A 12,411-nucleotide genomic window follows, 5' to 3' on the forward strand; every position below is an offset into this window, starting at 1 on the left:
TGCCACGATATATCGTATATCGATTTTAGGAGTAGGCCCCCAGATTCGGTGGCGTACGGCGTGGCACTCAATTATTTTGTCTCTCCGAGAATGTTCAGCGGTCTTGTAAATCATGTGTATGTGTGCGTGCGTTGATTTGGGCGCTCTGGTATGAAGTTAAAGAACTGTTCTATTACTGTACCAAGGCGCTGCTGTGGTTACCCATCTAACGTATGACTTATCAAAGGAGATCACCAAAATTCCATACACCTTTGGGCCCAAGCCGTACAGCGATTATTCTTGTGTAATTGGTAAATATTTCCTGACTTAGATTCTCAAACTTTTTTTTATAATTCTATGGGCTTTATATGAAAATAAATCTCAATTTTAATTTATGTAAGGCTATTCTGTACTACTACATTTACTTGTTATTCGCAAAAACTCTAAATTAAGAAACGTTTTAAGTGTTTTTTGTTATCTAGTTCAAAACAATAGATCCCAGAGCAGTATAGCCTTAATAGTTCAATAATTGATGTTAAATAGATTTCAGCTAATTGCCATAGAAAGTTTATGTTATTTAATGTGATAATTAATCAGAAAAATCTAGTTATTTTTTTATGTATGTGGCATTTGTGTACCGAATATTCTAGTGTTACCTTTTGTAACGGTTTAATAGAGATCCTCATGATATCCGAGCTGAGCGACTTCTGTTTCCTCACAAACTCCTTGAACGATTCGACTGGTGTGGCGATCTCGTTTGGCAGTTTCGTCTGCTTTGGCGGTTCGCCTGAGAAAATATGATAATAATATGATAATGGGGAAGGAAAAACGACGTGACTGGATTTGCAACACAATTGATATACTAAGAATCAATGGTGTGACACCCCTTTCCTCAGAGGATGCATTGAGGCTGAAGGAACGCCACTGCCAGAGGCGTGCATTCCATATAGGAAAATAATCAATGCTTTCCTTAATAAGAATCTAAATTAATATATTTTACTACTAGTGTTATAGTTATTTATGCAACTGTTGGGTAATAAGGGGGTATTAAAACACGAATGTGGGTTTATGTGTGATAATAGTATCACGAGTGTTTTAATACCAAATTATCAACAGTTGCATACAAGACGAGTGTTGTAATGTTGTACTGAATTTCATTACAACACTCGTTTGGATGATGTAATGGTTATAAGGACATTGGGTGCTTTAATATTGGCAATAAGCTAACTGTAACAGAACCTTTTATCGAGGATTTAATGCATGGGTGTAGATAAAAGTTATTATTTTCCGTCATTCTATAGCCAAATTTCTATTGAACACCCATCCAGTAAGTTTTAGTTTACTTACTTTTAAAACAATAACACTGACATGTCGACGATAAATCAAAACGTGAAACTCTTGGCGTTATGTGTGCAATACCTAAATATTATATTGTTAAGCTAGGTACTTGTATCTACAGTGTTAATAATCAGTCAGTCAGTCACGTGACATTTTGATTGATGACGTCACAATATAACAAACAACAACATACTTTTCTATACGGTACTAACTAAGAAAAGATGTTTGATATTACGTCACCCACAACGGATAACATAGTCGTCGCGTTAAGATTGTTTTAGTCAACAGATAAAAAATAGCATAAAAATTGTACAAATTTAAAATACTTCCAATTTACAGTTTTGTAAAATAAATGTTTAGTTTTTGAAGTAACTATATACAATATTTCTATTATTTATATAACAACTGTATAGTAGCCGATTCTACAATACAGGTAATTTACAACACAGTAATTATTTAAGAATATATCGCTAGATGGCACTGTAACTATAATCGATTTTCTGTAAAGAGCTATAAGTTATATGGGCTTTGCTTAATAGAATAGTACCGACAATAGACACTTAGGTTCAAATAATAATTATTTCTTTGATTTCCCGCTATCAAGCAGGGCGCAGGTCAAACAAGTAAGTTACTTTCAAGACGCTTTTGGATTTGCAGTAATATTTCTATATTTACAGGAATCCTAAACCTGAAATTTGAATTTTCTTGTACAGTCAGAAAAAAGAGGTTCGTTACAATTTGAATTGCTAATTTTTGTGAGGTCTGACTAATTGGTTTTCTTTAATAAATGAATAAACTGATTTTATTTGTGTTTTATTCTTATGGTTTATACTATTTATTATTCACTGTTATTATTGTTAACTTATTAGAAATTTCAAGGCACGGATGAGAATTTAGATTTTTTATATGCTGGTATAATTTATGTGCTGACCGTACACACACATACATACACACAAATGTAAAAACGTCTTGAGAGTAATTCACCTGTACTTGTAGCCGATATTATTTAATCCAGTTGAAACTGCATTCTGAATTAATATTCAATACTTACTTTTACCATCAGTAGAACCTGTAGCACCTGATGTAGGTACTGCTCCACCCAAGCCCAAACTAGGTGCCACTGTAATAAAAAAGATTTATTATTATTTTTTGTCATAAATCAATTTATCCAAATTTTTTTTTGTAAAATATATCAATACCTCAGTTCCAAAGAGTAACAAATTCAAAAAACTCGAGTCGTTACCGTACGAAACGAAAATATCCTATAATGGAAGTAACAACTCAACTGCATTCAATTAGATTAAGGATTGGTCTCCGCTGCGCTCCAACTAGATACCGCAGGCGTAGTCGCAAAGTGCGGCAACTAATACTACGCCCAAGTGGGCGTACTCGAGCCAGTCACGAACAATGTGTGATGTTGACGTGCCACATGATCAGTTAAACTTTGTTAATAATTTAAATTAAAATGCCGGGCAGTAAAACTTTGTAAAAAAATAATATTACAAGAAATAAGAAAGATACTGGAAACACATATGTTCAGTAAGTATTTTGTAATTTATTAATTTCAATGTAAAATAACACGAAGCGTATGTTACAAAATATGAAAGATGGCACTGAGTGTCAAGATGCCACGCACACAAGTATCTAATAGTAGCGGTAATAAAAAAAAACCATTGTTCTTAAGTAGTGCGGTATCTTGTTGTAGCGCAGCGGAGACCAATCCTTAATCTAAGTGCAATCACTTATCTACTTGTTGGCTTCGCTCGTCTTCCAAGAGAAAAATGATGAACCAAAATACAATTATAGTTTATTTCAAGGACTCACTGCTTGCAATGAAATCATGGTGGAGTAAATTCAACTATTTGTACCTAATATTGATATCGAATCTTGTGCAAAGAGGATTACACATAGTACAATGATCAATGAATCCGGAAAGTTAGTGATTCTCACGAGTGCGCGTTTGTGGGCACGAGGCGAAGTCGAGAGCCTCAACACATCCGTTTATGGTAATTTATTTTAGGCTTTATCTACACCCATACTGTAAATCCTCTATTGTAGATTCTGAAACAGTTAGCTTATTGCCAACATTAAAACACCCAATGTCCTAATAACCATTACATCATCCAAACCAGTGTTGTAATGAAATTTAGTACAACATTACATCATCCGTTTTGATTACAACACTCCTTTGGCTGATATTATGTTTACTAGGACTGGCTTTTTTAATGGTAGCAGTAAGCTAACTGTTTCAGAATCCTTTATAGAGGATTCATATTATGGGTGTAGATAAAGTCTTGTATGCAACTGTTGATAATTAGGTATTAAGACACTCATGTGATACTATTCTAACCCACATTCGTGTTTTAATACCCCTTATTACAAACAGTTGCATAAATAACTATTACGACTACATTGACGTATTACAATAAACAACTAGACTCAAAATCAAGCTCAAAAATTGTCTGAAACACAACTCTGGCTACGCGTCTATTAGGCAGAGTTTTATACAATAGACTTTGAACATTACTGTCATAAAAATAAGCTATTAATTTGAATGAATGTTTTAATGTTATTTGTATAAGTTATCGTGTAAGGCCCGGTATCCACCAAAGCGGAGAGGAGAGATGTATTTTAATAACCAATCAGATTCCGTTAATTTCACATCTCCTCTCCGATTATCTTGGGTGGAAATGGATCAAGCGAAGAGGAGAGGAGATGTCTTATTTGTCTATAGAATTTTGTGCCGCGTCGAGCGATCAAGCGGCGCGACGGAGCGGAGATGAGTGAAGGCGTGCGGCCCCCCCTTTCCCCGCTGTCTTCTCCCAGCGCCTCGCACAACCAAAAGCGTTGTAATAAGCACAGCTCCAATCTCCTCTCCGCTTTGGTGGATACCAGACCTAAATGTTTACGTAAAATTTACAACGACGCTCGGAAATTTTTTGACGATTTTTTTTTGAGTTACTCGTGTTACGCAATTAGTAATTGACGTTTGTGTATTTTGTTGCAACACTTTGCATATATTGTAATTGAAATGATTTGTAAACTTAATTGAAAATAAGAAGCTGTAATACCATTCTGTTTTGGAAAGATCAACCTTAGAGTTTCTCTCTCTGTATGAAAAAAATGACATATTTCAAGTGTAAAGCAATTTACCTACGAAATAAAATATTTTTGAATTGATTTGACTTTTAATAGGCGATCGGGAGTCTAGTTATTTATAAGTCAATTATCATTGACCTACATCAGTATTTTTTGTGGACTAATGCGTATGAACTCACAAAATCTTTATCTATACCCAATACAGTATTTATGAGCTAGTTGGTACTACTAAACCTACTCTGGCCATAAATCCTGTTACAATTAAAAATAAACAAAATATTACATTTGAATTTGGAATCTGTCATTTTTATATGATTGTTCAATGTTCATTGAGTTTTCTCATTTTGGCGCCAATATATTGTACAATGTTTTGCAATATTAAAATGGAGTGGGGTGATAGGGAGAACCGAATCGCTGTGATTGCATTACACAAAGTAGGTATGGAGCCAAATGCAATTTTTGAAACTCTCCATACGGTTGGTATTACTAAAATGTTTGTGTACCGGGCTATTAATAGTATTAGTCCGTACGATTGGCAGTGAAGCATTTTCCCATGGAAAGAGTGCGTGCTTCTATTGATAACTGGCCTCAACGTTTAAGGTACTGTATTGAAGCCAATGGAGACCACTTTGAATAAGCTTTTTATATTTTAAATTGTTTTATATTTATGTATTTAACTAACACACTGCAAAAGTAATAAATGTTAATTGCAATAGAAATTATTTATTTTCTTTGGTTCAGTATTTATGGCAAGACTAGGAATAAACACCATAATATTTAAATTAAATACTCACTTTCTAGAACGACTAAAAACAGTTCAAAATTCCTAATATGTCTTTAATAACCAACACAGTGGATATAATAATATCTCAAGTCAATACCTGCAGTTTGTAAATCCATTTCAATAAAATTCGTATTTGTACGCATATTGTAGTCTAGAAATAAGGAAACATTGTGAATATCTTTTAAACTTATACAGACTATAACAATATCTTGAACATGCATTCATTGAAAAATTTTACCAATTTGAAGCGAAGAAGAATAATTTATACGTCTGGACAGAGCTTCTGCTGTTAGACAACGCATGCAAAAGGCCAGGTTTATAGCTTTAGAGTGCATGACGGCTACGTCTTGCGCCCGCGATACGTCACAGTCAGTTTGTTAGGTGTGCGTGCATGGCTGAAAATTGTGGTTAACTGTTTGCCACTATTTTTCGACATGTTAACAGCTGTCACAGTCCATCTAGACATATAAATGATCTATGGGTTATTTATTATAACAATGACAGTCAAGAGTTTCGTATTTCGGGCACGTGCCACTTTAAATTAACAAATTGTGTAACAAACTTGACGTCTTTGCTAAATAATTATATTTCAATTGTTAAAACAAAATGTTCTTCCTCGTGCTGACGTCCGAGCTTCTAATGAGCGTGTAAAATATACTTTGAACATTACTCCCACGAAATAAGGTGTTAATTTGAATAAATATTTTAATGTTATCCCTATAGGTAAGTTAATGTACAGTGCTCCCAAATTAATAAAGCGCATACAGATCTTCGCTAATGGGCGTATTCCCGTAAACACCCGAATCATTTAATCGTAAGAGCCCTAAACAATGCACTTGCATTTTGCACCTTGAGCGAAAGAAATAGGAGTCAAATCATGTGTTCAGAATACGAAAACAAATCGGGCGGTCGGCTGTGGTAGCCGGTCAGTCAGTCGTCTTTAAGTATTGGTGCTGACCGCACGTGTTTAGTCTATGTGGAATTATATAGAGCTCCTATTACACACCCCTCTTGTTATTATTATTGTAATATAATTCTACTAAATTATGCAAAAGTAATGCATTTTACCACTCTATATAGATATCGTCTCCCGACGGTTGGGAAATACGACCGTTGCCGAAAAGTGGCAAAGATCTGTATACGCATTATTAATTTGGGAGCACTGTATATACGTATATTGGTATTTACAAACGCCGCTCGGACATTTTTGACGATCTATTAATAGGTAATTGGGAGTCCAATTGTAAACAATTGTTCGTCAATGGATGCCGATTAGAATTTCGTGGTTTTTCAAGAATCCTGCACTACCTCATCACTCGAACGGTTAGCTCAGTTCTAAGAGCACTCGCACGGAACGCGAGAGGTCGTGGGTTCGAGTCCCGCATCGATCATAAAATTTTGTTTTAAAATTCTAATTGAATATATTTTTATATCAATTTAAATTCAGTTTTCTTCGTAAGTTTTTGGTTATATATTCCACTACACTTTCAACATTGCCTCTAGTTTCAATACCTCTCAATGTGTGAATTTCTTTAGTATATCCCTACTAATAATATAAATGTAAGTTTTTTTTTATGAAAATAAAAGACGAGGCGAGCAGGACGTCCAGTTGATTGGAATTTTATACGCCCTGCTCATAACAATGCAGTGCAGCACAGGATTATTGAAAAACCCAAAAATTCTAAGCGGCACTACAACTGCTGTCGTCACCTTGAGACCTAAGTTGTCAAGTCTCATTTACCCAGTAGTTTCACTAGCTACGGCGCTCTTCAGACCAAACCACAGTAATGCTTACACATTACTGCTTCACGGCAGAAATAGGCACCGTTGTGGTGCCCATAATATAGCCGGCATCCTGTGCAAAGGAGCCTTCCACTGGTACAAGTAAATTATGGATAGCCACTTTCACACAAATAAAAGTCTGCCAAAGTCCTTAATATCTTATTCATATATAGATTTTGTATGAATTAATTGTATTATAATCAAATAACTCACTTGGTGTCAAAGTTTTATAGCAATCTTTCCGAGCCAATTTGATGACATAGCTTTGATCTTCATTATTATTCCGTATTGGACTGATATTAATGGAAGGTGGTATCATTTGGAATGTTTGGGTTATCGGGATTTGTGGCGAGAATGGTGTGTTAGGATTCATTGTGGTACTGTAAATTTATAAGATACGGAATAAAAGTATATCAATAATAATTTTTTATGACTAGACAGAGGCTCTTGCTTTTAAGCAACGAATGACAACAGGCGACGTTTATTACTTCAGTGTGCATGACAGCTACGTTTTACACTCGCGATGCGCCAGTCACTTTGTTTTAGTTACGCACACTAGATGCTGAATATAGAGGTTATCAGTTTCCTGCTATTTTTTTCCAATGTTTTCACAGCTGTCACAATCTATCTACACTTATTAATTATCTAACGGCCGTTTTTAATAACCCATCTATCCTTAGTTTAACTTACTAGAGGTAGACAAATCCATCTTCTTACACTTACTTACATTTCAATAAACTATCGACCTAAAGCATTAATAATAATAATAACTTTTATTTCTTTGGACTATACTTACTATATTGGACATAACTGTGGATAGATAAGATCTTGTCATTAAACAGTGACAGCAATGTATCCGTAACTAGAGATATGTTATTGAAAACGGCCGTTAGTCAATAATGTAATTAACAGTTTTTTAGCTATGCTATGCACTATGCATCATAATTTATATGTATAATTCTTTAATTAATTATATCAATATTTATTTTTTATCATAACTTACTTTGAGTATAAAATTAACTTACCACTAGTGGTAGTGGTTGAGGTCCCCAAGCCTGCCTGTGACGTGGTTGTTGAACCAAAACCGAAACCACCAAGTCCGCCCAATCCTGAACTTGTAGTGGTAGTAGTACCAAATGATAACCCTGAAAATTTTAAAATATTTTCGTTAGTACTGTTATATCTTAAGTTTGGATAGCTATTAACTGATAATTAGTCACCCAGTGGTATTCAAGAAATGGATAAGATATAGAGGCAGACCACAGAGTAGATGGGATGACGAAATAAGACAGGTGGTAGAAAAAACCTGGGTCAAGTAGCACAGAGGCAGGAATGGAGAAGATTGGAGGCTTTTGCTAGCTAGCAACTGGACTCACATAAATGAAGAAAAAGTGATATTAAGCTAATGATAAACTGTCCAATTAAAAGAATTAAATAGGCATCATCAGCTGAAGATAGTGTGGTGTTACTTCTTATAATCTGCCTCGAACTTGATCGCTCCATCTGGTAGGGGACCGTTCTAAGACTTTCTTTATTCAAATTCAAATATTTTTATTCAAAAGAGGATGTTATATTACTTATTCAAAAGTAAAAAACTACCACCCATTCCAAAATGAATGCCTCAGACCTGAGAAGAATGGGCGCAACAAACTCAGCGGGCTTTTTTTTTCATCGAATAAATATGTTTACAAAGTAATATTGTACAATTAAACTTATTATTTAATAGCCTGAGAGCGGTCACTCCATTCCCAATCTGTGGTATCATTAAGAAAGTCATTTATGTTATAGTAACCTTTACCACCAAACGTTTTTTAACAATTCTTTTGAATAATGGTATACTTTTGTTTTGAACATCCTTTATTTCAGTGTTCCCAACTATGATCAGCTTTTCAAGGCCATTGGAGGAGGGGCTTCCAATAATATATTTTTTTTACAGTGATATATGTACCAACTACATTTTCCGTAAAAGTTGTTTTAATTTTTTTTATGACAATTCCCTGTACTAGGCTCCGTATAATTGCTATTTCTTTAAAAGTGGATTGTGTTATATTTTATAATAAAATCCCAAATGATATTAAAACATTAAAATGTATCAAAAAAAAATAACATCTAAGGCCTATTATAATGTGAAAGATTATTTGAATGATAAAGATAGTTGGAATTAATGTTTCTAAATTTTGTTAATGAATATTATTATACTCATTTGAATATTATTGTAACTTTTGTACTTCATTCTGACTTTCACTAAATAACTCATGAAGTTTTACAGTGAATAAAGGTTTTTTTTTAAGATTTGACAATATGGGACAAGACGAGCCAGATGTTAATTGTTTTTATTGGACACTATGGCCTAGTATGAGTGAGACATGGGGGTGTTGAATAAATAGTACATGTGAATTCGAAAATCCCAAATGAGACTCTTTCTTACAAACCATCAAAATTCAACTTATGATTCTGCATACCTGATGATGCTGTAGTTGTAGCACCAAAGCTAAGTCCAGTACCCAATCCTGTTCCAAGTGATGAGGTTGTTGCACCGAAAGCTGGAGTTGCAGTAACTCCTAAAAAATACAATTTAAAATTTTAATAAATATCTACACTTTGGAATGCCAATGAACTAAGGATTTTTTTTTAGTTGCATCCAGTTAACAAACAGAAGAAAAGTAAAATATCAAAATATATAAGTATAAAAAATTTACATTATAGAACATAGCATTAAAAATGGCGCTAGGCAGGACATATTATAAGGACAAGTGATGTGATGGGAAGACGTCACAAAAAAGCATAAGCTTTGAGTGTGTCTTTTATGTTTAACGGTTTTTATTTTATCATATATAAGATATGATATAGATAGATAAATAGATATGATATATCCTTCTGGCAAATATAGGTATGCTTTACTTTTGTACTGCATGTTATTTAAGGATCATATTAATAACAAAAGAAAATAAAAATTACCAAATGTTGGAGCTGTAGATGTACTACCAAACGCTGGCGCTGCAGAAGTAGCGCCAAAAGCTGGCACTGCAGAAGTAGCGCCAAAAGTTGGTGCTGTAGAAGTAGCGGCAAAGGTTGGCGCCACAGAAGTAGCGCCAAAAGCTGCCACAGAAGGAGCGCCAAAAGCTGGCGCTGAAGAAGTAGCGCCAAAAGTTGGTGCTGCAGAAGTAGCACCGAAGGCTGGGGCTGCTGAAGTAGCACCAAATGTCAGCGCAGTAGAAGTAGTACCAAAGGTTGGTGCTGTAGATGTGGCACCAAATGCAGGTGCTGCAGCAGTTGCCCCGAATGCAGGTGCTGCAGAAGTTGTCCCAAATGTAGGGGCTGCCGAACTAGCGCCAAATGCTGGGGTAGCAGTCGCTCCAAATGCAGGAACTGAGGATGCAGCCCCAAAAGCTGGAGTGGCACCAAATGTTGGTGCAGCAGAAGTTGCTCCAAATGCTGGTGTTGCACTAGATGCCCCAAAAGCTGGAGTAGAGCTAGCCCCGAATGCAGGGGTTGGTGTCGATCCAAAAGCTGAGGCTGCTGATGTGGCTCCAAATGTTGGTGTTGATCCAAATGTTGGGGTTGCTGTACCAAATACTGGAGCATTGGCGGCTGGGGTACCCAAACCAAAACTGGGTGTAGCTGGTCTGTGGATAAGTAAATATCTATTGTCTTTATTTCAGGATTTTTTTATTTCAGGATTTATAATGATCTAACAAAACAACCAATTTCTTAACATCTATGTGTTGATAAATTTACAATATTAGTTAGTCAGAAGAGGAATATGGGAATTGTTACATTTTTTTCAATCTGCGATAATGAAAAATGTGAATGACGAAATTAAGGAGCTTTTACTGTAGTTATAAAGCAACTCTGCCACCAGACTGGGCTGTGGTAATGAACACCCCTCCTGCCCGCCCAATCTGTGGTTGTACAGATTTGATCCATTACAGATTAGTACTCATATTTAGGTGTGTCACATTCAATATAAAAATATAAATTGACTTTGTAATTCAAAAAGTGTTATAGTCAACATGTTACAGGAAGAGTTTGTGATATTGCATATTTTTAGAAACTAGATGTTAAAGTAGCAATGTAAAATATCTAGCGACTCAGCAAGATGAATTGTCCCTCTATCTGTTACTTTATTTGTATTTATTATATATTGGTTATAATTCAAAGGCACCTGAGAATTACCTAGAACTACACAGTAATTATGAGTGTAAAACTATATTTAAGAAAAAGAAAACATTACCCAAACTAAGATGACATACAACAAGGCCACTATAATAATTTTTTTATTGCGAAATTATTATCAATTCATAAATAAAGCCGATAACATCTTTCATGACATGACATTAGAATTTCTGATGTAGCACCAGGCAAGAAAAAGGTTTTTTATCATGACTATCAATGTAAAAACTTTTTTATTACAATAAATTAAGTAATGAAAAAGTTTTTACGTTAGTTACTTGATTGAATTTTCTACTGAAAAAAGCAAAAGTAAAGGAAAAACTGTTAGTTACGGGTATTACTTGTTAGCGCCAAAACTGAACCCGCTGCTTAACCCAGTCGCTGGAGCGCTTGATGGTGTTCCGAAACCAAACGACATTTTAAGCTTTCGTATACGCTTGCTACTAAAAGTATTATGTAGTCACAAAAAATTATTTCAATCTCCGAGATTTCAATAGAAAACAAAACATTTTTTGAAAACGAACAATATAACCTGTTTCAAGTTTCAACTTTCAACTATCTCAAATCTCTATATACCGTAAAACGGGGTGATTAGGGATCCAGGGGTGAATAGGGATAAAATCAAAATTGAACCTGAGACGAGAAATTAATTTGCTTACCATAGATTACTACATACTTTTTGGAAGAAAATCGTAGTAGAATATATACTCTCTAGGTTGGCAGCATTTGTTTAACATGAAGTCAAGCAATTCGGCGTAAGATTCACTACTGAAGTTGTTGCTCTGTTACCGGTGTTTTTTTGTGGTTCTAAACTTTCGAGATAAATATATTTTTTTAGAACTATTTGAGCTAGTTTAGTTTTATTACGGTATATTAGTTATTTCTAGAGACGTTACATAAAGGGTGAGTACAATTTAAGCGCTTATTTGTAAATTTAACGGTTAAAAGTGGGTGGAGATACTTTTTATCGAAATTTGAGGTGAATAGGAACGCCGAATGGGGTGTATAGGGATGGTTAGTAAGTCTAATAGGGACGCCATATTTGGTTAATAGTGACGAGCTTAGTGACTCAATGGGAATGTAGAAGGGTCAATAGGGACAGGGCTGTCACCACAATGTTCTTGTTTTTTATCATATAAATAGTTACAAAATTAAATATCGGCTTTAAACATGCAAAGATTATTAATACATGATAACTAAAAAGTAAAAAATAGATTATGACGAGTAGTAATTATGAGGGGGTACAACAGCTTTAC

The 12,411-nt window shown here is 34.8% G+C and overlaps 1 protein-coding gene across 1 annotated transcript in view; it reads right to left on the reverse strand.

Annotated features, from left to right (window-relative positions):
* Positions 1–11,724, reverse strand: part of LOC126970811 (nuclear pore complex protein Nup58-like) — a 29,242-nt gene extending 17,518 nt beyond the window's left edge. Inside the window, exons 1-6 of the mRNA XM_050816934.1 lie at positions 11,497–11,724; positions 9,941–10,608; positions 9,445–9,543; positions 8,008–8,127; positions 2,369–2,437; positions 636–766 (exon numbers count right to left, since the gene is read on the reverse strand). Coding sequence (XP_050672891.1) covers positions 636–766; positions 2,369–2,437; positions 8,008–8,127; positions 9,445–9,543; positions 9,941–10,608; positions 11,497–11,573 — 1,164 coding nt within the window. The 5' untranslated portion in view covers positions 11,574–11,724. The remainder of the gene's footprint in view (positions 1–635; positions 767–2,368; positions 2,438–8,007; positions 8,128–9,444; positions 9,544–9,940; positions 10,609–11,496) is intronic.
* Between the last annotated feature and the right edge of the window lie 687 nt (positions 11,725–12,411).

The sequence above is a fragment of the Leptidea sinapis genome, chromosome 22, assembly GCF_905404315.1.
Source record: "Leptidea sinapis chromosome 22, ilLepSina1.1, whole genome shotgun sequence".
NCBI lineage: Eukaryota > Metazoa > Arthropoda > Insecta > Lepidoptera > Pieridae > Leptidea > Leptidea sinapis.